The sequence below is a fragment of the Phalacrocorax aristotelis genome, chromosome 1 (assembly GCF_949628215.1).
Source record: "Phalacrocorax aristotelis chromosome 1, bGulAri2.1, whole genome shotgun sequence".
Lineage (NCBI taxonomy): Eukaryota > Metazoa > Chordata > Aves > Suliformes > Phalacrocoracidae > Phalacrocorax > Phalacrocorax aristotelis.
In genome coordinates, this window is record NC_134276.1 from 60398756 (window position 1) to 60424980 (window position 26225).

General features: G+C 38.9%; 1 protein-coding gene across 1 annotated transcript in view; it reads right to left on the minus strand.

Moving 5' to 3' along the window:
• Window positions 1-26225, minus strand: part of NALCN (sodium leak channel, non-selective) — a 246892-nt gene that overhangs the window by 44507 nt on the left and 176160 nt on the right. The window contains exons 16-18 of the mRNA XM_075090175.1: window positions 16730-16866; window positions 14880-15021; window positions 837-910 (exon numbers count right to left, since the gene is read on the minus strand). Coding sequence (XP_074946276.1) covers window positions 837-910; window positions 14880-15021; window positions 16730-16866 — 353 coding nt within the window. The remainder of the gene's footprint in view (window positions 1-836; window positions 911-14879; window positions 15022-16729; window positions 16867-26225) is intronic.

Genomic DNA, 26225 nt, shown 5'->3' on the forward strand with positions numbered 1-26225 from the left:
ACTTCACAATTCAGAAATCACACTGAATTCCTACTGCACCGCTCCTCCTAAACACTGCCATACTTAATCTAATCCCACAGCTGTACTTCTTAGACCAGTTATTCCTCTTTATACTGCATATTTACCTGGGACCAGTCTTTCACAATATTCTGGAGATGCACCTGCTTTGGTAAGAGTGTAAATATAAAAAAAGAATGATCTATAAATTGTTGCACCTCATATCAATGACAGTAATTCTAATGTAAAACCAATAGTGGCATGAAACACTGCAGCATGGTGTTACCCATATGATAACTTTAGATATGGGTCTTGGAGACTTAGGAGTGCATTATTTACTTATAGTGCTGAGTACTTACTTGATATGGAGTACCGAAATGAGTGATCATTATTAAAAGATACAGGAGAACCTTCTCCAGAAGTCACAGTCTGAAGTCTTCTTCATTGTACGTTTCCTACTTGGAATATGATTAGCTGTAGTCTATGCTTTCTAGTGTGCAACTCCTGTGAATGTTTATGTGCATATATATGCAAGAACCAGGCTGGAATTCTTTTTGGTTAATTTAGAAGGAAGATGTGAGAAGAGTTGAAAAATTATCTTTCTGCATGAAACAGAATTCAAATACGTACTAAAGAAGAACAATCTCTCTCTTGTTGGTGTTCAAGCATATAATATATCCAGAGAAAAGAGCAATTTATCTTTGCTAATGAAGCTAACAGATGAACTACAAAAGGATACACTATCATAAATATTATACATATAGTAACATTAACGAAAAACAAGGTTATGAGAAATCAGATGACAGTCAAAACAATATCAAATTACTTCTGACTCTTACCTTAGTATTTTATTGATTGCTGTCTCTTTTTCCAGAAGATTTCTTGCTCTGATGCTGAAAACAGATTTACGGAGCTATAAAATTAAGAAAAAGACAGTACACTTTTTAACTACCATAAATCATAGCATGTGTATCTGACAGAACAATGAAATATTATGATGCTGAGTGGGTGTAAAATTAAACACATAATGTTCTCTATCATAAAGCTGTTTTCACAGCCTGTGGCACAGGTCTTCTTTTCCAGGTAAAGGGTGGTGAAAAAGATCAAAATGGTCACACAGAGCAAATTCCTTGAGGAATGTGTAAGATCCTAGCCTTATCTTGCAGCTTTTGGCTTCCCTGTACCAACCCTTAGCTAGTTCTGGGTGCAAAGAAGCCAATAGTTTTGTTGACTAGCATTAACATTATTCCCTTTATTAGATTTCTTCTCTTCTCCAGTTGGCCAAGTCACACCTTTGTCTTGTTCCTTGCCACTCCTCCACCACTTTGGTTTTTGACTAGGCTGCATCATAGTCTGGAGATGCCTTGACTGTACAGAAGAGCTCTTAAATGTCTCACTTTAGTGCCTAGAGTTAGGTAAGATGAAAGTAGGTCTCCTGTTTCTCCTGAAAACATGGCTGCCTGCCTGTTCTTGCCCTTGCCTTCTCCACTATCCTTTTTTCCTTTTTCCTCCACGATGTAGAGCAAGAAATGTGGTGAGCAAAATGTGCTTGTATTTGCCTCTGGTCCTGAACAGTGCTTTAGGCATATTCTTGTGAACGGGACTTCCTGGACGTTAAAAGAAGGGACTGGGATACAAGATAAAACAAGCATTTAATTCCTAAGGTAGTAGTAACAAACACGGCAAATCAAGGAAGAAATCACAGCCGAAGAATTTAGCTGAGGAATCACACTTCTGATGAACAGAAAGCCTCCGGCACCTTGTAAGACTTAACTCTGTCAACTGTTTGGAGATCATTATCTTGAAGCAAATGGTTGAGAGAGATTTGGCAGCTCCCAGCAATATGTGCCCTGTTTTAGATCAATCTGAGATGGAATCTTTAAGCACATTTCTTTAACACTATTTATTATAAATATTGGATTTGTTTAATTGATCTGCGTCTGACCTAAGGATGTAAGCAATAAATTTCTAAAACACTACCTCAAACGCGGAGTCACTCAAACAACTTTGCTAGAACTTCTCTCAAGACTCAGACTGACTCCGATTCACAGTAAAGATGTCTTACTTTGGAGAAAAACAGAAGCCTAGAAAATGCCTTAAAACTTGTTAATTATACTGGCTGTCCTTAATAAAATGGCTATTGCTTCTTAAGCCACACCTGTAAAAGCAAGCTACAATCTCTTTCCTAACACGTGCCTTTTCAAGTGTGGCCCCTTAAACCTTTCTCAAGTCCTAACCCATCTCTGTACAGCCTGTGGAAGTAAGAACATAGATGACTTGAAAACACCACTATTTTGAAATTCTATGGATTCCTTAAAAAACCTGCACCTTGAAAACTTAAATAAAGCATGCAACACTTCGGAATGTAGTTTGAAAATTAAGGTATTGGAATTCCAGGTACGACTAAAAAAAGAGGAACAGATTTGTTGAATATTAAACTAAAAAATTGTTCCATTTCCTGGATACGGTTAACATCAAAATAAACGGAAAGTAACAGTATGGTAGGTAGCATTATATTAAATATTGTGTAGGGGTAAATATTTCATATGTTGAAACATATCTGTGTAGGTTTTAACTTGTTTGCAGTAGCTCAGCACAGGTTAAGTGGATTTATCAGCACGGTACCTTATTACGGACTTAGATATAACTGACAATGGTGAAAGCAATGGCAACTCTTTCACACCTCGTTTCTTCTACTGTCAGTGACTAGTAACTGGAATCACAGATAACTGATTTTTCCCCCCGTCCTGATTGTGGACGGAAACGTCCAAACCTCAGTATCTATCCTTTTGCAAGGTGTACCTAATAATTTTTTTAGGGTTCAGCTAGGATGATCAAACTTATGGGAATCATGAAGGTGGAAAACCAGCTTTTTTGTTTCAGTTGTTAATATCCTGATAGAAATAACTGCTTTAGAGTAACTGCAATTACATCAAACACGAGGGAAAAAGAAGGGTGCTGCCTGCTACCTTAGTGTTATGTCCATTTATTTCTAAGAACAATTCTTTCTTTGTTAACATCTTAGAAATTGAAAAGATTTTGAGCACGGAAAGCATTAATTTCCTGTCAAATTTCTAGTTTTTGCTCATCTGACTTCAGAAAAAAGCTGATCCAAATAGTTTTTCTTGAAATTGGCCACAGCTTCCTATATGGCACAGACCACTTCTATCAGGTGTTCAAGACAGGTGTCAGAACACCTCGGCATTAAGTGCATGGCCCAAGCAGGGAAGTTCACCCAGATTGTCAACAAAGGAACGTGCCCTGGGAAAGTGGGAGCATGGAGTCGACTTCTTTTCAAATACCTTATATGGAGGCTGGGCGCTTGCTTGTACAGGCACATTTAGTGCTTCCCCAAACCAAGTGCTAAACCATCTAGAGCCAGCAAGGGAGAAGAACATCTCAAGCAAAGCTGCTAGCAGGCCTAGGCCAAGGGCTACTTATATCTCGCACATTCATCTACCAGGGACTGCTGAATCCTCCTGCTAGGTAGCAAGACTTACGAAGAAGGATGCAGTGGCCTATGTTTTGCACAAAAGCATGCTGCCAAATCGTTTGCATGCCACAGCTGGAAATGGTTTGACCCCATTTTTGATGCCTTCAGTGAACATCCTAGCTCTCTGCTGGGGATATGCAAGGACAGCCCTCCACTCTGGTATTTGGCCACTGCACAGCCAGAGGTGCAGCATCCACAGAGCCAGAGAGGTGAAGTGAAGCAGTAGGAAGGAGGCCATGTCCATAGACACTGAGATAGGGGATCTAGACAGGGTTCTAATTCCTACTCCCAGAGATGTTCATGAATTTATTCAGTGATACTTAAACAAAGAAATGCCTAAGAAGTCATGGGAATGGGGAAAGGGACCAGAACACAGGGTGTTGCACCAGATTATATGTGCAAAGAGTGCATTTACTGTTCCTGCACTTTTTTTCAGAAGGACTTGCTGTGAAACTTGTACCTGAGGCAGTACGTCCTTGGGCATTGACCATGGTCTAAGCATACCCAATGGACTGAGGCTTGGGTGAAGTTTTGAAGGCTTGCTACCAACCTCTCTCCCCCTGTGTTGTGACAGGATTTAGATTGGAGCCAGGTATCCAGTTCTTTAATCAAGGAATATATGAGCATGCACAAGATCTGACACTTTGGTGCTTAGGGATCTCAGTGGTCCAAAATGGAACTAACTGGTAATACAACCCAGGCACTTCCAAGGGTTACGGCTTTTGAAGATGATGGGCCTCATTGCTCTTTATGACTTAGGAGTCCTTGCTTCAGCAGAAGCCTGGTGAATCTATCTTAAATTTAAAATATCCAGAAGAAGCAATGCAAGATAATATTTTTAGATATGCATGATTGATCCCTTTCTCATGTTGAAAGGAGTCAGCAAACAGCAACATGCATATGTTAATATGTGTGTTGAAGAAAATCAAACATTACTATAGATTTTTAAAATATGTGTTCTTATTTCTATATCAGATAAATAAACCAAGCTGCTTCCCATTTAATTTTCCAAATTTGCATAGCACACCAGGCAAATGCAATGGAACTGTACAAACAGAAAATGGGGGTGATGATCAGTATTTTGTTTAATAACGTCTAGATACTGCATGCTGGTGTAGAAGGAGGCTGGCAATTAAAATTTCTGATACCTACCGAGTTCTTGAATGTTGCAGAGGAAATGATTAGCAGTGTTAATGTACAAAAGACATTACTCAATCAGATGATGTGGAATTAAATAAGTACAGTATACTCTACTGAGGTTATTTTAGAGTATATGTGTTTAGCCTGCTGGGTTTTTTATTACAGATGGTGATGTACTGTGAGGACACCCTCAGTGTATCTTTATTAGCCATTATTTATTTATTTACTTTGTTATGCAGCCTATAAATACACTCAGTGCAGATATAACAGTGCCATATAGCTTTCTGTTATAGACCATTATTTTTTAGCATAAGACACTGTCCTGAAAACACCTAGCAGCATCTGATTACTGTTAAATATGTTTTCAACAACACATTTTTAAGGACTCCTGCAGGTTATTTTAATCTGTAAGCAACATCTGTGACAGGTCAGCAAATTACCAATAATATTTCCTGGATGAAAAGGTTTTGGATGGAAAGCATGTGCTCCTACAAAGCCTTGAATAAAGCTCATGTCTTGTTTCCAACATTCCTTTGAGTTTATTTACACAGATGGGCCTGGAGACACAGAATTAGGAGATCTGCAGGTAGTGTGTCTTCCACAAGTGCTGGCACCCTTCAGTGCTGCTGCTGGCAGGACAGGGTTCAGGCAGACAAAATGACCCGGTCCAGTCAGTGTGAACTTGATCTGAATGCTACATCCTATGAAATCCCATTTGTCTAAAACGACAAGGACAAAGCAATAAACAACCGCAAACGTTGCAAAAGAAGCTAAATCACAGAACATTGTTGCTCTGCAAGTGCCACCCGCTGCTTTGAAAAGGAACTGCAGACATTTTAAACAGCAATATTTATTTAATAGTATATTTTAAAAATCCAGGCTTTCTGTCCTGGAAAAAGAAAATCCTTGGCATAAGGTTAAAAGCAAAGCAACACAGAACTGTACCTTTGCTAGGTGACAGCCAATGACTGTGGATTGGTCCTACAGCCCAGGGGTATTGGCAACAGCACTGCTGACTTCAGGGGCATCTATGCCAATTTATAACAGCTAAGATATGGCTCAGTGGTTTTAAGTTTTGAGAAATGCTATTCATTGACAAGGTTTTGATATATTTTCCTAGTGACACATTTGTGGTGTACAAACCCCAGCAAGCACTGCATAAAGCAATTGTTTTCAACCTGAATTTGACCGAGAATTGTATGCTATCAACAGGTAAAAACTGGTGATTGTAGTACATTGGTTTGTATCAGTTCACTGCAGAGTTGGCAGAACAGACGAGCGTCAGTGGGTGTTCTGCAGCATAAGGTGAGACAAAGTCATAAGTAAGTAATGATATAAATGTCTGAAATGTTTGGTTGACAACCGAAAAAAGAAGTGCATGCAATATATTTTTCTAAGGCTTTCTTATGTGTCATATGAAAATTAGGAATTTTAGCCTAGTGCTGTTAATAGCAATCTTTTATAGGCAAACGCAGGACCATATGGGAGTAGTCTTCTGTACCATGCCAGAAATTCCAAGCAAGGAAAAAAAAATCATCCAAAGCTTCTGTTTCAGTTTGGTATTTGTTGGATGCCAGTTGACGGTTTATGTAGACTTGCAGAATGAACAGATTGCTAGGTATTATATCGTTACTTAAATATGTACAGCTTCTGGGGAAAGTATGAAGCAAGCAATATATCAGAGTGATTTTTAAGAAACAGAGAGGAAATATTTAGGCAGAATCTGTTCAAAGCTTGAGCATTCCATTAAATATAGGATATTTCTGTCACAAGAGTTTGCTGTGTAGCCTCTCTAATGCATACATTGTTATTTATTCAATAACATTTTGCCAATGCATCTTTGGTTTGAAGAGACTGGACTATACCAAAATGAACATGACAAAAATATGAAGTGTGATGGAAGGCCAGACTGCAAGTTGTTGGTAGGTACCTAACAAAATGTTCACAAGAATTTAAGCAGGTCAAGTGACTAAATCCTATAGAAATCAGTGGGGAATTTCTTAAGCTCTTCTGAAAACTTTGCTTAATGCCTACAGAATCATAAAGGATGCAATTACAAAGGATCTCTAGAGATCACCTAATCCATTTCCCTCTCTCAAAGCACAGCTAACTATTTTCATTTGGACTTTGAAAATCTGGCCCTTGGCGAGGTTGTCCTGTATAAGAAACAGGCTCGCTAAACAGTCAAGAAAGTGTTCCAGCATTAGGTAAGTGCCACAAGGAGTCAAAGGCTGTCCCTTTTGATCAGATGTCTAGAATGAGAAGTGGGCATAATCTCCTTAACTCTTGGGAGTCATTGACCTGAAATAGCCTTAGTTCCTTTTGTTGCCCTTGATTGCTGCCTATCTCTTAAGGAAAGCCATGTCCTTCTAATTAGCTGACTACTGGTCTGGAAAATCTACATGTTCTTTCATACCCAAAAACCTTTTTCAATTAAGTTTGAAAATGTGGACAAGGCTAATATTAGCATACTCATAAAAACCCCTAGAGACTTAAAGGGATGATGATAGATCATCTCAGACACATGGGGGAGCAGCTCTAGGGAGGAAGAATCCCTCTCTTTCATGTCTTGTCTTGGGTTTTTCTCTTTGGCATATCTGAGTTTTCCTACTTTCAGCAGTCTGAAGTGTAGGTTTTCCATAGAATCATAGAATGGTTTGGGTTGGAAGGGACCTTTAAAGGTGATCTAGTGCAACCCTCCTGCAGTGAGCAGGGACATCTTCAACTAGATCAGGTTGCTCAGAGCCCCGTCCAGCATGACCTTGAATATTTCCAGGGAAACATTCTACCACCTCTCTGGGCAACCTGTTCCAGTGTCTCACCACCCTCATTGTAAAAACTTTCTTTCTTATACCTACTCTGAATCTACCGTCTTTAATTTAAAACCATCACCCCTTGTCCTATTGCAACAGGCCCTGCTAAAAAGTTTGTCTCCATCTTTCTTATAAGCCCCCTTTAATTATTGAAAGGCTGCAATAAGGTCCCCCTGGAGCCTTCCTCTCTCCAGGCTAAACCACCCCAACTCTCTCAGCCTGTCCTCATAGGAGAGGTGGTCCATTCCTCTGATCATTTTGGCAAGTGCCACCTTGGATACGTTCGTTTTCTTTTGTTTTCTGTCTTTACTTGATGCGGGAGACAGGGAGACCTTGGGAAAAGCTAGTAAAGAGGGCTGGGTAGATTACTCATGGCAGCCAACAGCAGGGTAGGAGTGAGGACTCCCGGCTAAGCTGATGTGGGGTTGTAATACATTCTGCTGGGTGCACAGCAATGGAAGAGAAGGTTTCACTCCACACTTTGAGCTGGGGATCTTGAGGTTCTATGGAAAAAGGGGCTGCCAGCCAGGCTGGACTGGGAATGGAAGAAGACTGATATGGACTGGGAGTTTCAAGTGGGAGGTAACTTGGGTTGGGCGAACAAGGAAGAACATTACTCCTGGTTGTACAAGCATATGCATATAATTCCATTCAGTAGAACAAAGCAATTGCAACTATATTTAATCAGTTCTTGTGAATGAGTACTGCGGGTGGGTGAGGGAGACCAAAGGGCTTGGAGAAGGAGAGCTGGATTCCTCAGCAAGTGTGGGGAAAGGGAGAATACAAAGCTCAAATAGAAGGGTTTTCCTGTAACCCAGCCCCTTGTTGCCTCTCCTTTCACTCCAAACTAATGCATGCTCATTTCTGTTAAAATACAGCATCCCTAAAAATTTTGCAATGTCTGAATTTTTGTTTGATTGAAGAAACAGGAAAAGCATGATCAGCCCCTTGCATTTTAATGCATCTTCACAGCCTTTGTATCAAACCCTTGAAATCTTTTAGTGCAAAACTGATGAAGTAGAAAGCTAATGCCAGCAAGAAGTGCTGAATTACAGCACTTTGAAAATGGCAAAGTATCCAGTCACCAGCTTCTTTTCTCTCAGAATGTAATTAAAAACTGGTCTTTTCCAGGCAGAATTCTGAAATAGTATGGAAAGGCAAGAGTGACAAAGCACTTTAAAATCATCAGAAACCAGAGACAGACCATATCAAGAAGAGAGTCTTGTTACTATTGCAGTTCTGTCTTCTCTGCTCTGGAAGCAAACCTGGTCACAAAGTTAAACATCACCATCTGAAATGTGTATGTGGTAAAATACTTAATGAGAAAGTGTCTTTTTCTATAAATTGGTTATTTAGACACAGGGACATAGTTACATATCCATTTTATCTGAAAATAAATGAAATCTTTAAATATGCAAAATAGACAAAGACATCTCCTGATTTTTAGAAAACCTGAAATATATTACTGTATTTAAATATATCAACTTCATTAGAAAGATCTGATAAGAATAGACATGGGACAAAAATTATCTCCTTTGGAAATCAAGACTGTAATGAGCAAGAAAATGCTGGATTCATACGGCATTCTCATTCCAGCAAGGTAGATTGTTTTAATGACTTTTCTGAATGTTATAGCTAGATAGATTTTGGCAGTATCCTGTGAATGACATGAACAGGTAAGACTGATGCACTTGGCTGTGTTTAATTAACAAGTGGTATATGGAAACTGAAATTGTAGGACAGAGTTCTACTCAGATACTCAGTGAAGGGAGATCAAGATAAAGTCTGAATGATTTTTTTGGATACTTATGCATAGAGTTTTGCAAGAATTACTTCAGAAAAAATGTTTAAAATAAATCATCTTTTCTTCTGCTTGGAATTCATATGCAATTACACTTCATTAGTTTCTGCTATATTCAAAATTAATGTGATAAAATTATTCTTTCAAATTACTTAGAGAAAAAAATAACCAGGAACACAACAGAAGGTTGTCATACTTTTTTTGCCAATATTCTGCTCTGCACAATAGAATGCCCAAAGTAAAGTTCAGAAGAGGTTGATTAACTTGGGACATAATTTTATTACAATAAGAAGTAGAAATTCTGGAGATGACAATTTATGGATAAATATTCTACCCTTGGTTCTTTTCTAAGAAGAAGAAAAAAACCCAAAGTTTATGAGTATGTCTTCATGCCCCATGATCTTCTGAAAGATATGTTGGGACACTGCCTTCAATACTAAAAGCTATGCCTTAGAAAAGCGGAAATGCTATTCCAGCATTTACAATTACACATACTTTCTGCAAAGAAAAGTCCTTCCAGAATACTCTCAGACTACATGTGGTTCTTTTTGCAAGAAAAAGAATAGTTAATGAAAGAAGCCGAGCACAGATCAGAAAAAGACATGCTGGAACAAACTGCCAGATTAAATGACAACATCTTATCAAGAATAGGTGGCATATCTCAGCAGCTCACAAATGGAGTATCTGTGATGTTAACTAAACATGCGTTAGAAGTTGTGGGCAAGCTTGTGTGTTGAGTTTGTGTGTGAAATTGTAAACAGATAAAATCATAAACTTTCCCTGAGGTGTTGAGACAATGATTTGTACATAAACCAGAGGGAGTTGATCTCCAAGGAAGTACTCAGACCTTTCCAGGATGAGGCTTATAATTAAACTGATGTTTGTGTTCATTCCCATCTAACTTTAACGGTTACCAGCAGGATCATATCTGGGAATAAAGCCAAATAGCATAAAAAAAGGCGGGTGCAAAGCTCAGCAGCCCACCTGCAAGGCAACAGGTCATCACAAACATATCACCTCGGTGCTCTGTTCTGTGCACCAACTCCCCAAAGAATGCAGAATCCAGCACGAGGTCTGCTGCTTAATATTCATAGTCCTTCGTGTTAATGGCTCTGCCTACCTCCGAGATCAGCTCTCACTTTCTGACCATGGCTCCTGTCATACAGGTAGATTCTGCTGTAACTAGGAAACCAACGGGAGAGGCATATGGTGTGGGAGGTCGAGATTTAACAGGAGCTAGACCTTAATGATGGATCTTGCTCCCACAGGAAAAAGGAATGACTACTAACTTCACTGCCTGCAGAGCTAAAACCAAAACTCCTACATGTGAAAGGAAACAGGATAATAAAGAGGACAGAAAAGAGAAAGCATGTCTGCTACTATCCAGTTAATGTTAGAAATGCAGAAATAAGAGGGCTGGCTTGTTTATATTCCTTCAATTAAATGGGAGATGCTCAAAGTCCGAGCTATGGGTATGAAGTAATGAAAGTCTGAAATATGGATATATTAAACACTCTTTTGCTTTGTTTTGGAATTCACTCCTGCTGTGCCAGTGCGGTAAACCTGCACGTGGGTATCTGTACATATTGAGCTATAGGCATATTCAAGGTTCATCTCATGAGCCTGTCAGTTTTGAATTTTACTGTAACAGCAATGTGCTGTGTTCTGTGGCCAAAGATAAGTAACCGATCCAGGAGTGTCCTCCTCACAACAACTTTTCACAGGGCTTGGTAAAAGCTGTATGTCTCTTAGGAACGTGCTCTGAGGTGTTTCTGTGCTCCTCTGATTCCAGTCTTGAAGTTAAGAAGCCAAGGCCAATGCTCTACAGCCAACTCAGCTGTATTTTACTGGACACCTGTTTTGTTGCAAAACTTACAGCTCGTTTAGTTTTTTTGTCCCCTAAAACTTGCTGTGACTACCCCTCAGGATCTTGTGAGAGCCACCACAGTGAGATGTCCTTATTTTCTGCCAACTTCCTTTCTTCTCATTCACCAACTCACACAAAAAATTTCTGTTTCTGTATTTCATGCAGTTATCCTGTCCAAGAATTTCCTGAAATATTGGTTAGCTAAGGAAATTCCCAGCATACCATGAATAATTTTCATACAAATATAAAGAATGCTTCCCTCTTTGTCTCTAAAACTCCCCTTCTCCCACATCTGCAATGTTAATTTAACACTATAACTCCCCCTTTTAATTTTTTAACCCTTTCTGCAGATACTTTTCCCATTAGTTTTATAATGGCACTGCCTCCTTATATTTGCACTTTTTCTGAGCAGCCTTCCTTCTTTCACCAGAAAGCATCCTCATGGAACTTTATACTACAACAGGGGTATCTTCATCAACCTCAGCAGTCCTGATTTCTCTAATTCCACCCAGAGCTCTTCAACTCATGGCCTGCAGACTACATCAGGATAGAATAGCTCAGCATGGAGTGGAGGAGGTGTGCGGCAAGACCAATGGGTTTAAGAAAGTTTGCTCAGCAGGACCTCAAGCAGAGAGCAAAGAGTCACCATCCCACACTTCCAGCAGTGTTAAGTTCAGAGAACCCCAGAGAATCCCAGTCTTGCACACAAAGTTACAGATATAAATCATAAACAATTATAAAAAAATCATGAACGACTCAAGCAAAGCAGCATGCTAAGCTGCCCATCAAGCATCCGCATCTGAGATAGCCCAGGTGTTGCTGGCACTAGATGTAGAAGAGTGAAGATGGCACACCCTGTCCCCACACACCCACTCAGACCCCACACATTGAGAGAGAACTCTTATGGGATGTATACAAAGTAAAGGGTATTTAGGTATCTAAAAGTTATTTTTTATATTAGTGTTTGGTTAGTTTATTACTTTGATAATAGTTTAAAAATTTGGAATAGTTAGAAAAACTTCTGGAGCTCACAGACTTGGCTAGAGAAAAGGAGTATAGCAGAGAAATCTGTTTTCCAAAGCTCTTCTTTTGATTCAGCAGGGATGAAAATAACTTCAAACCGACTGTTGTCATGGTTATGGTAATATATACGAATAAATAAATTTTTCAATTACTTTGAGAAGGTAAAATACCATAAAAAAAAGAAAGAATTCAATGAAAGTCTACACCCCTTTTACAACTTAAAATATGTTTTCAAGGGAGTAATTATAATACTGAAAAGACTTACTAAAGCCATTATATAAGAGAACAAAAACCAATTTGCTTTACCAATCATCACAAATTATGGGTCAGATTGATTCTGAACACAAACCCAACACCATATATATATATATGTACACACACACACAAATATATATATAGGCAGATTTTTAGAGAAAGAAAAAAGAATGATGCTGAAGTGGAGATAAGGGAATATATGTATTAAGTACTTCCTATCACTTCAGCAGGTGTGGAATGTGGAAATACTGATAAGTCCAGGAGAAAATGGAGGAACTAGCCACAGTTCAGCCACCATACAGGAAGGACAGAGCCAAATCTGATTTGCCAGCAGAATCCCGACTTTTGATTCCACCCTTATTTTTTCATCAACTACAATGCAAAAAAGGTGTGAGAAGTTTCTGAAGCCATCACACTGCTATCAGGAGCAGTGGAAATGCATCCTATTAGGCACTCAGATCAGTAAAATGTTTGGTCAGGTTTCTTTTTTTACAAAGAAAAGTAAAGTATGCATGCAAGGTTTGTATTTAAGTGCAACCAGTCATTCTAAGCTTGTTTTAAAGATATATTTTTAAGAAGATTTGTTCATACAAAAGTGAGGTTGCCTTGGCAACTGTAACTATAGAAAGCCAGAGTAATTACTTCCACAAAACCCTTCCTAGTGGTTTCTCCCTCTTAATAGGAATGTGTAAATACCTTGTTTTAAACTGCATTTATCAGATATATTACTCATCATCAATTCTCCCCTTGAGGTATGGGAATCTGTGTGCTTAAAGTACATTGAAAATTGCAAAATCAATTTGCAAACACTTAATTAAAAAATGAAAGTCACACCATGCATATTTTCTCTCGGAGTGAAGTGAAAATTTGAAAAGAATGCAGCATTCTGTTTTCATATTGCAAAATCTCATTGAATAAACTGTGCCGTGTATTCATCTACCTTGAAACACAATAAGGATTCACTTTTGTGAACAGCAGGCAGAAGGAATTAAGATTGCAATTTAATATACCTGAAGTATATTTATGCAAACAGATCTATGGAATCATTGCATAGCTCTGCATTGCATATTGTGGACTTATCGGTGTGGCTGGGACAAGTTTAAGGTCTCTGTTCATCTCTTCATTACATGGTAGAAATGTACTCTGATTTCCCTGGTGCAGTGTTTGAGGTCCATCATTAGGGATATTTGGCATAGTTCTGCTGACCCCTAGGCTTGTAGTTTAATAATTTATCCAATTTTTCTGCTGTGCTTGTTAGAGTAGATGATGTCCATTTAGGCTTGATTCCTTCCTGTGACCTTCCTTGTCTGACAAATAATAGTTTACCACAGACCTCCCTCTCAGGCCGTGCTGTTCAGCTTTGGCTTACTGATGCCACAGAACACATTGGCCACAGGAATGGGTTCTTGCACTGAAATAGGGATGGAAATTAACAGTAATTTGCAAATGGTCTCTTTTCGTTCACTATCAGAAGAGCATTGTTTTTCCCAGCTCTGCTTTCTGCCTGTAGGAATGCTGTCCTGAGTTACAGTTGCAAACCACATACTACGAAATCCAGAGTTATACTGTGTAGCTCCAGTATATACCCTCTTTCTTTTCCTTGTCTGTGATTCTGTGACTTAAAATTTATTTACAAATGCCTGATGTTTACATTCAAGCAGGATTCCAGCACCCTGTTATGAATACTGAAAGGACTTTTCTTTTGTCTGTTAAAATGTCACTAATAACTTACACAATATTACAAGTGACCGAGAAGTCACATCGGTGTAGATGCCACTAGAAATCTGGGAAACCACTGTCTTCCATGATGCACGTGAATGTTTTTTCTGACTCCGTAGTTTTGCAAGGTGCAAGAAGTCACACACATTTACTTATGCTGCGTCATCATCATCATCATTCCAAGCAGTCCTGATATTTTTCACATCCAACTACCGATGCTAGTCCAGCTCGGAGACTGGCAGCATTTAACACAATGGGTCTCAAATATATGTATTCAGCATCTGTTTTCTAGTGATTCCAAGGCCTACAGAGAGGCTAACATCCTCTAAATAAACAGAATAATTTTAAAATTTTCACTCGTCTCCAGTGATTACACAGTGACCGTGCTTTAGTGAAGTGTGTTTTCAACATTGTAACAGTATCATGACACTCAAAAATCCAATATGATATTCAGAAACTTTAACTTTCCACCAGCTTCTAAGTGATTAACAGAAAGACTACTTAAAAAAATAGCTTTATCAGATGGATGCATTGGAAAAAAAATTACGTATCAAATCCTGAATTTTGAAGTGAAAGGAGACATGAAAATTTAAACCAAATGAGGATCTGCTGTGATGTCTGTTTTAGGCTAAATTAAGTATAGCCTTTTAACCTGTGTTTAGTTGTCTTAGCTTGTGTTCACTTTTACATAGGTTGACAAACTGAATAATCTGAGATCTTTCCTCACAATACTCAAGGAAAGACATATACTGCTCTATATTCTTGACTTACCTTTTGATCAATGTATTTGTTTTCTTCGATTGCTGATCTTTTAGAGTGGTCACATGAGGAAGAAGATGCTGAAGGAAGTCTTCGCAGCAAACAGCTGGTATCTTGTTGCTGGCGATCAATAAACTGCTTCATAAAACTTTCCCTTGTGAACAAGCAGAAGATATTGATGGATTAAAAATGTAGGAAGAGTTAATATTTGGTTTTCTTTATGACACGTCACAACCCATTAGTGCTAAGATGGATAAACTCAAAGGCCAAGTTGTACTGGGCTACAGATATATAAATGGACAGAGTCAAAATAACTGTTAAAGCTTATATTAATTAAAGAAATCCATAACTGAATTGAGAGATGGGTGGCTAGCTTTGAAGAAAATAATTTAATTCCTTTTAATACCGATTATTTATTTATTTACCAGTTAAAGCACTAAATATTTGAAGTGCCTTTTGCAGTTTTCAGCTCTTTTGAGCTCATTAAACACTAAGTTGTTACTTCAGTGTAAATCAAACGCTGATATAATCCAAATGAAACATACTCTCTGGAAGAAATTCTTTCTTCAATATTTCAGACAACATCTGTTCATACAACTGCTTTGAATGCCAGGATTAAGGCCCTTCAGCAATTCTCTGCCTCACATATGCCGTGTTTAAAACGGTGAAGCATTTCTGTTTACAAATAATGTACATTTATCTTGCTGTATTTTAAGTTTAGTACAGTTGCCCTATTTTCAGTGTAAATTGACTACGTCAAAACTAATTTTTATCTGAAGAAATAGCTCTACGTAGTACAAGCTTCAGATTTAAAGATATGATTTGCTGGTGATAGTTCGAAGTCTGTTTCAGTAGTTAGCATGATCACGTATTAGTCTAGAGTACGATGGGAAAACCTCAGCTAGAAAGAAATACCAAAAAAGACAAAGACTAGGAGAAGAACACCCTCAATATATAACCAAACAGTATTTTGGTATTGAAAGCAAAATATCTATGACTGCTTCCTTCAGGTTTGGAAGGTTGCTTTTCCTGAACCTTCTGACCAGCATTATTCTTTTGATTCAGCTAAGATGATACAAACCACTTCCATTAGCTTCCTGTGAGCTTAATCAAAAGAAATATAATCTCAGGAGGCCCAGAATGCTGACAGCTGTCTTTCACACCATCCTCTCTTCCAGCACGTGCTCCATGGGTATACTGGAACGGGCATCACCAGAGGACCTGTTTGGTCAACCTGCGCTCTTTCAGGGGCCTTAGCAGCCTGTACGTGCCAGAGCAACCCTTGGATATCAGTAGCTTTTTTTGTGACCACACCAAGAATAATCGTACTGTGACTGATGACCTAGTAGCCAGCTAAGGGTCCGATCCTTTATTAAGGTGAGTTTTACAGGAAAGTGGTAACTATGCAAATACAAAGAAGGGACAAGGTCATCACAACCTAACTGGTATTGGATGGCCTGTGTTATCCCCTTCTAATGATTTTCTGCCAGTTGACCTTATCTTTAAAAAGCTACATGAGAATTGATTAGACTGCTAGTTGTCTATGTCAGCCAAGAATCTAAATCCAAATGGGAGTCAAAAAACAACAACACACTTTTCAATCATATTGCATTTGTGTTGCTTCCGGTCAATTTAGTTGCATTCACGAATATGTTATAAGGAATACTATGGGGTTTTTTTTCCAAAAGTAAAAATGAGGTAAACCCAAAATGCCACCTCCTTTCAATACCAATGTTATATCTGTTTCACGTTGGATTTTCTGAACTATCTGCCTAATCCACAAGCAAAACAGTTACATATTTTTGGTGCTATGTGGCACCAGGCAGGATTATAGCATACTAGCAACAGAAATATTTCAATACCTTATCTTTGGAACTGTGAAATCTGAAGGAAGCTTGGAGATTTTCACCATTTGTGGCCTGTTTGGGAATTTTTCAAAGATGCGTAGACGCAATGGAAGCTTCTCCTTCGTATCTGCATTTGCTTCACTTTGCTTTAGCTGAAAACAAGGAAATGAAAAAAATGATAGAAAGGGAAATTTTTCTCTGAAATATCCCAGCCTTGTTTTTCAGAATCTAAATAATAACGGCAATCATTTAAAGAAACAGAAGATGGCAGCAAAGAACTACAGAGGGTGAATTTGATACTCGGAAGTTTATTGCTCTGCTTGCGCTAGAAGCTGACAAACACCTAACAATACCATGCCTTAAATTGAAAGTCATAAAGGGGAGGATTGCTAATAATTTTAATTTTAAAATACTAAGCATATTAGTGTCCTAATCAATATGCTTATTTCTATGTTTTCTTCACAGATCCCTAGCACTTTATCAAGCACATAAGCATCCATGATCTCTTCTTATTAGGCATATCTTTCTGCATATGTTGACAGCTGTTCAATTTTCAAATAGAACATAGCATTTTAAAAGGGAGCAACTTTAAAGAAATCCAGTTCTCAGAACATGAAAATAACCGAATTACATTCAGATGAATATTGCAAGTAATAACAAAGGACTCAAAAGAATCCATCTACATCAGCAATTCTGATACTGAGCTGCAGCAAATATGATAACAAATGTTGCATTATTAAGTATGCACAAACAGTTAATTTCATGGAGTATGACACTTCTAAATACAGAAAAGGCATTCTCTATGTGGACAGATGATGGCTACAACTAATGATATAAGATAAAAAAAGATACAATATGGAGACACGATTCCTGAATTTTGATTACCTTATGTAGCAATTCAGTTGTGTCATTGCAACAAAATACCAAGTCAAAAAGAATCAGTGAAATTCATTTTTACATTTATTTTAAATGGTATGCATATTGCATACTATTTCAATAAGCATACATCTAACTAAGATTATTTCAATTCTCTTTCTCCCACCCGCCTGTGAGCACAGACTTAGAAGCTTACATTTGAAAACAGATTTTCACCAGCAGTACCTGCAGGGAATATTGCTGATGGATATCAGCTACAGTTTTTTACCAGGGGGAATAGCCCAGGAAGTCGACTGGAGCTTTAACTCTCATTGGCACTGCCTAGTGCAAATGTCATGCTCCCACAGCATGCTATAGAAGAACATCTGCTCTGCTGCACTGTCATGCTATCAGCAACATCACCACTTCCAGCCATAGTGCAGCTTAAATTGAAAATCAATTCATATTCGATTGGATTTAAGTTGTCATGTGGACTGGAAACTGTTTGAAGAGCTACAAACAAAGACTAGTGATTAATGGTAAAGCACTGAGTCAGAAGAGAAGTGGAATATTGCATAAATCTGTATTATGTCCAGTCCTATTCAATTGCTTCATTAATGATCCTTGGAAGGAAGAAATTATGACATTAATGAAATTCACTTGATATAAAATGTGAAGAGTTGCAAATACCACGGCGGACAAGGAAAAAGACAGATTTAGAAATAGGGGCAGGAAATAACAGACTGAAGAGGTTCTAGAACAAGGATAAGAGCAGAAACTAAACAAGAACTTGTACTTCAGTACAGCATCAAAAGGCCAATTTGGGCACCAATTACATTACCAGCCAAAGGCTATGCTCACAACCAATCTCTGTTGGTTAGACACTATATAGTTTTAGAAAATGGTACAGAATTCCACTGCTCCTCTCTATGCTGCTTGAAGAGACCACACTTGGGTATGCATTCGCTTCTAAATGCCATTTTATCAGTTTCTCACTGACAAGCCAAAACAGTGCAGAAGAGAGCCATGAAAACCAGGGGAGAGCTACATAAACCAACTGGGGCAAGGGAGAAAAAAGAAGAGAAAGACGAAATGGGACCAGTATTTATACTACACCTACCATCACTGATAATAAAGTAAGGAGAGGTGAGATGATGTAAATTTAGGTAAGAAATGTTTGAAAACAAATTATTTCAAGAATATAATAGAGTACCCCAAATATAGGAGTAAGAGGATGAAATTAAGAAAGGGAATTATTAGGCTGAGAATAAAGATTATTCTTACAGGGAAACCTCTGAGTGTTCAGAGAAGTCTCTGGAGGGAAGTGCCTCATCATTTCAAATTCAGACTAGACAGAACCTTCGAAATGCTGGAGTACTGTAGCAAGAAATCCCTCACTGACAAGGAAATGAACTGGATAATCTAACAGGGCAATGTAGTACTGTTGAAAAGCTTTGGGAAGGGCTAATTTTTGGAGGGAAAAAAAAGGTTTCCAGTTTCTGCTGGTTTGCTTTTTAATAAGAAACCATTGCATAAGTATGTGGATTTTGGCATTGACAAACAACGTCTCTTACAGCTACGTACTCCTCTTCGCAGAAGTCAGTCTATACAGAATAGAGAGCATACAACAGACTGCAATGTTGTCTGAAGTCTCAGTGCAGAACAGATCAGGGACAGCTTGGAAGTAGGAAACTGTATAGTTCAAAAGGTTCAGCAATATCCCGTCTAAATAGGAGAATGATTCAAGACAGGCTTTAAAATAACCTGAAGTCAAAGCAGTTCTACAGAATATCTCCAATTACTCATGCTGTGATAATATTACATATTGGGGAACATGAGGCATTTAGCTTCACCAAGTTCTCCTCTATGCGCTTAGGGTGTAATTGTGCTCCACGTGACATACATCTTATTTTGTATTGCTGCTTAAAACCTTTACATTTCAACTTTTTTTACTGCATAACAAACGTATTTTCAAAAGTACAAGACCATGTTGAAACATAGCGATGATGGTGCAGAGTGTTTCTAGTAACAGCTAAACCCAAAATAAGAGGACATTTTATCTATTATTTTAAATTTTATTTATGATTATTACTATTGGCAAGGAAATGTACACTGGTCTGATTTGCTCTGTGTGGCCCTCCATCTCCAGCTCCAATGAGCCTACTGGGAGCAGGTAACCGACATTTTGTCAGCCTGGCTTGGCTAAATTCTCTTGTGGCTGCTAGAACAGTTCCTGTAAAGCCATAGAAGGAATTTATGTCTATTTCCACTATTTCCATGGGTGCTTGAGTTTATAGGGGCAGATTTAATGTCACAATACATACAGTACAACTGTCTGCTCTGAACTTACATCAGAACAACTTATCCAAATAGTACATAAATGGTGAGGAGTGGCAGAGAGGAAATCTTAATCTGGGATTCCAATGGTAGCTTGAAAAACACGTTCAGATACGGATCCCTGAAATCCGAGGTCACCCTGATCTGTTCACATAATTGTTTGAGATCAATACAAAAGACATCTGTGAGAAAGGCAGACTTCTTGAAGAGAGCATGTCTGTGTGTTTTTTCTCCCAGAAAGGCATGATGGCCATGTCTCCATTCGGTTCGGAGCAGTTTGAATTCAATCCCCCAAACATCAGCACTTGCTGTTTGCTGGTTTAGTTTATGAGCTGTGTTGGTAAGCAAAACAGATTTTTCCTGGAGGAGACAAAACCCCAAGCTCCATCTTGGTTGAACGCAAATGCACTCCAGGCACTGAGACTGACGTAAGGTTCAGAACCAATGGCTGGTCCTCAGGGTGGCTTCAAACCCGATGTGTGATGGGGCACGTAGCCCAGTGCGAGACCGAATCTTTTCTGAAGCAAAACCCTCTGAACTGCACACACTGTAAATGCAGCGGCAGCAGCAACTGCTTCATGGTACTGATCCTCTCTCATGGCGCAGCCCAGGCATTAATGCCGGACGATCTCATTCATACTACTTAATGCAGCTTCAGCTGTAAATTTCTTTGTGACCTCAAGGTTTCCTTACAAACCTTACAAACCGCTAAAACCAGCTTCAGCATAATTAAGATGTGGACCCTTAAAACTGAACAGAACCTGTAAGTGGTTGTCCTAAGTACACACAGTAGCACGAATGGTGGTGAAACTGGAAGACTAGGGTAGAGGCGGGGGGAATAAAAGAGACAGCAGGTAATGACTAATGAGAAAAAGGGGCAGGGTTCGCTCTTTAACACAGACACATCCTGGCTAAGGTCAGACTATTGTGCTGGGATGGTCAGAAAAGCAATCGCTGCCCTGCTGGAGATAGCAGCCTTCCTGGCAGGAAGCTGGCCTCTCCTACGTAACCACATTGGTCCCACCAGGCCAGCAGAGTCACACCATGAGACTATTCACAAACCATCCCACCTCTGTCAGCTACTAAAGCTTTCTCATCTGTGTTTCGGAAATGAAAGTGTTTACATTTAAAAATGAAAAAAAAAAAAAAGGTATATTACAGTGCTTGAGCCACGCAGTATACACAGTGTTATGTAGAACCTAAAGAGGAGAGTAAGGCAATAAATGGTGGTTCTTAATTTTTTTAATCTTAAAACACTGTAGTACTATAGTCACCCAGGTATTAAACACTGCAAGTGTGGTCAGGGTAAAAGTAGTAAGTTCTTTTAAAGTGCATACTGCAACTTCTTCGACAGCAGTGACTGGAGTTACTGAAAAAGTGTTAAAGCTTTGATGTGAGACAAGCAGCAGGACCTGATGAGGAGAGCTGTGTTCCCACAGTCTCTCCCTACGTTCACCAGAAGAGACATGCCACAGTGCACTTCAGATCTTCAGGTGAATGCAGGGCGGTGTCACGCGTGCCTTCCAACCTACATCCCCTTATACAGAAGCAGGATGTGAGAAGTATCTGCACATGCAGAGGTCTCATTATGGACTCAGGCGGGAGCTGACAGCCTGGAACGTGGAAGTGCTCCAGGGTCTGCTAATATGAACATGATCACTTGAACAGTTCAAAGGGCTAAGAGGAATAACTCTTAATATCACCAATTTGCATTTAGAGACAGAAGCATCCTCAAAAGTAACGTTCTTGCAAAGCAAACCAAAAGCTCAAATTTAACACAGTCATTGAGTAATTTCTCAGTCATTGACACTTTGGTGAGAACATGCCAAAGGAGAAACAGAGTTAACCATAGCCAAAGGGATAATACCTACCCTTCCTAACTTTTTGTTTTGTTCTCTATTCACTTAATTCTGGTCATGGAAGAAGAGCCAGTGATGTGCAAAATGTAAAGAGTGAAAGATTCAGTTTTCATATGGTCTGTGAGGCAAGCGCATGTGAAATTCACTTAAACACTCTGTAAATATTTCAGTGAAATTAAATGATTATGAAAAATTTACTGCAATGCTCTAACACTTTCATTTTAGTTGACAGTTTTCATAACAGGCTGAGATCAATCACGTTAAAAATTAAAAGCTTTGCTACTGATGTACACACAGTTTATCTAGGAACTGGCCAGCTGCCCAGAATGATTTCACGGTGACTGAAAAGTTCAAAGCTTTTGAGAAAGTTCAGGGGGGTCTCACTACGGCACAGTATTAAATTAATATTGTTTGGTACATTATTGTGCATTGTTATATATCAACATTTTGCACTCAAAATCTCCTTTGGGGGCTGTATTTGAAGAATAAAATGTCTATACAATGTCTGTGTTACACTCTTAGCAGGGTATGCTATGTGCTCCAACACTGAACACTTTGAGCATGAAAATGCACAGGGACAAGAGACGTCACAAACTGACAAGAGCAGCAGCCACCCTGCAGTTTTCCGGAATTTTTCACTTATCCAAACTCTCAGACTTACCATCACCTTTGGCTTGTCAAAAGGAGCTTTGAATGAAATCCAAGTAATTAGCATTAAATGACATGTAAATTAAACAATTAAAAATCAGAAAGGCAGGTTAAATGAGCTACTTTTTTCCCTTCTGTTATTATTCTGAAACCGTATAGACCTTAAAAATTTTTGGACATGAATGAGCTATACTGTAAGAATATATGCATATGGATAAGCTTTCACAGCCCACACTTAGCTTTGGCCTCAATTCGTATCAACATTTGTGCACCTGCATTTGGTTTAAAGTTCAGTACAAATCAGCTGTTCAGTTACTATTATTTACACCTGCAATTCCATTAACAATGAAGAAAAACCTCAATTTTGTTTGAGCAAACTGCACCATGAAAAAAGGAAGGTAAAAACCAATCTGAAAATCAAGGTAAAAAAAACCCAGACAAATTGAATTTGGGTAAAAGTAACACTTGCACTGTTAAAAAGCAGTGTTTATGATGTGTAGATATTGCTCGTATGTCTATAGTGCAATATAAAACACTGACAAGGGCCTAACCCCTTGCCTAAGGTCAGATGGTACCCACTGACTTCAACCTTACTTCATATTTGGCTCTTGGTTCCTCTAGGCTCTGTGTGGTAGGCCGGAGACATAACTACAACAGCCAGGTTTCTACAGGTTTTCCAGTTCTTCAAGGCATCTCAAACAATATGTTATGTGCAATTCCCCTGAGTGGCACCTCCTTCAGATGAAATTTGGGTTGTGTATTGCCTACTTTGAGAGACAGAAGAGCTTGTGAGTTTGGCTGAAGGTGGGATAGCATTACAGGACTGCGTGGCTTAGAGTCCAACCTGGTGAAGCCTTTCTTTCAAAGCAGTCTGTCAGTTAAAATATTCCCTGAACTACAGCAAAGTATTGTCTGGGAGAAAGCAACCAGAGCTACAGGAGAGACCCAGCAGTGAGTTAACAGTTAAGCGTCGTGCACAGACACGAGGTTAGCACTTGAGCTTGCTCTCTTGACCTCTTTTAGTTAACTGCCTCGATGTACCAGTTGTGCATTTTGCCCTTTGGGCTCACCTAAACAAATGGGGACATTGCAGGCAATAAAACATTCTCCCATGTAGGGACTGTAAAACAGAACCTAAATTGATTTTAACCACATTCTGTGCTGCCTTGGGGAACTTGCAGTGAAATGTACCAAAAAATATGATTACAGTGGTGCTGCACTGTTGATAATATAAGGGTAAAATAAACTGAAAAAGTCCTGGCAGATGGAGGAACAAGATTACACATACAGTTCTCATACGCACAAGATTTGGTTTTTTTTATAAACAACTTTTTCTGTGTCATGGGGTTTATATGCTGTGTGTAGTCAATTTGATGCTGTGACTGCTATTTCCCAATTGTTCATTTAAATAACTTTTTCTTCAATTTTGCATGCATTCTTCCAAATTACTAAGATATTGAGTAACGTGTCACAAATGTGGGGGTTTTAATAACTTCTTTCCAGTAATTGTAGCTCCTATCAGTTCTTCAGGAACAAATGCTGCTGACAAGATGTGATTGCAATTGAAATGTACAATATCCCTCTAGCAAAATTTGGCTAAGATTTAGCCCATTTATCTAATAGAGGACAGGAATCCAGTGTGTCAGAGAGTTTCCCTTTGATTAACTGAGATAAATAAGATGAATTTTTCAGAGGTGTTACTTCATACTGTCTACAGACTCAGGCAAACATTGCTACACTGATTACACTTCAGCCATGCTTCCCAATCTTTTCCCGCTCTGCAGTGGCAAGAATTTGCCATCTAAAAAAAATTAGATCTGAGATTCTGCGCAGTCAGTGCCCGTAATCGGGGTCCCAGGAATGTGCTTACCAGACCAGATTCAACCTTCTTGACTTTAGACTTAGGTACCAACCTGAGTTAATTAAGTTATGGTTGTCTTAGTCTCTCTTCATAGCCAAAAGTGACACAGAGGCACTTGTAAGGGGTCAGTTCAGATGTCGGGCTGGCTATATATTTCAGACATGCTTATCTTTTTCCATTGACTGAGTAGGGAACTTGAATCCAGTATGTTCTTTAAATCAGATGTGTGATTCCCAGTGTTAGGCAGGATGAATCTAGGCCATAGCATCTATGATGGTATTCATCTCAGTTAATTATAGTTGCCCGAATGTGAAGTACATCGTGTAATCACCTAGGCACTTCCTATATTTAACTGAAAAAGTTATCTCCAAGATATTGTCTCATCCCATACTAACACATAAGTAAGACAAGCAAGTTGGAATATCAGCTTAGGGTAACTCCTTCACTGAATGCAGAGACAGTATAAGGCTACATCTCTACTAGTAATGTACTGGGGTATAGGCCTAAGAATTGGAATAAGATTGTCCATTGTGTTACACTGTTAGCAAGGCCACTTGCAGTTTTGGCCTTGGCCAGCTAGCACTCTCCCATATCATGCCTGAGCACAGTTTGGGACTTATCCCAGCTGGGGACATTCAGCATGTATACTCCCTATTTAAGTGCCAGGTAGTTTTGGAAAGGGAAAATAACTTAACTGTTTGTACAAGCCAGGCTGTGCTGGACAGCCAGCTTTAGCAGGCCCTGGACAGCTTGATCTCTTGATAGAGATTGGCTAAATGATTAGCTTAGAGAAGATGCTCTAGTTTAGATCAGATAAAATGGCTTATCTAAGATAAATCCCACACTTACTTTAAAACAGTTCAGGGGTAGGTGTATTTTCAGATGGATAGGTTGAAATAAATAATACAAATGAAACATAAATCCAACACTAACATGCATAACTATTCTTTTAATTGCTTTTTCATGTATAAATGCAGCTTTACCATTTTCATATTCAATATTTTTCTCTTGGGATAAGTAGCAGAAATATTTTTGTTTCCGTACAAAGGTTAGTGAGTCACAAAAGAACATCCATTATAATAAAAAAATGCATTATGTGCTCCATTTCACCAGAGGAAACTGCTTGAGACTTCACTTAAACTAGGCATCCTTATTTGTTATGAATTGTATATTTGATGAAAAATAAGCAACTAAAATATTTTCAAGGGAACAAAAGCACAAGATGCATGAATTCTGCTCTTGTACAAACATAATCATTCAATATTGACTAAGTACACTGTGTTCATCTTCAAGACTTAGGGTAAAATTGATTACAACCTGAAAGGGTGCTTCTGTGCAGGAAGCACAAGAAGTAGCATTGTGGGACAATTCCGAGACTCTTAATGTTTGCTTAGCTCTTCCAGACCTTGCGCAAAGGAACATTCCTGGAGGTAGGTTTGTAAATGGCGCTTACCTACATGTAGCCAAGACAGACAACTTCACCTGCCCTGCTGGGTTCGTAGAAAAATAGAGCCAGTCTGGGAAATTATAATTGCAGACAGACATTCAAAGGTTCTTACCACAGGCAGCTCCCATTTACTTAAAAAAGAGCTGAAGACGCTCAAACCAGGCTGTGACTGACTGAGGAAGTCATCATCTTGACATCATCAGGACACAGAGAGTGAGAGGTATATAAAATGCTGAACAGCAGCATGGTCACAGGGGTAAAAGACTCAGTCTGCAGAGAATCTGTGTGTCCCTGCTCACAGTTTAACAAAGCAATGTAACTTTGACCTAGGCCATCTCAATACCAAAGTAGAAAATCCAGTAGGAAGACTGGATTTTGATCTACACATGCAAACCCTTTATTGCATGTGATTTGTATAGGCTGCTCTACATGTTGTCCGGGCTATTACACAGGAGAGATCACCAAACAACTGGTGTGGACACAAGGCATGTCTAACTTGATTTA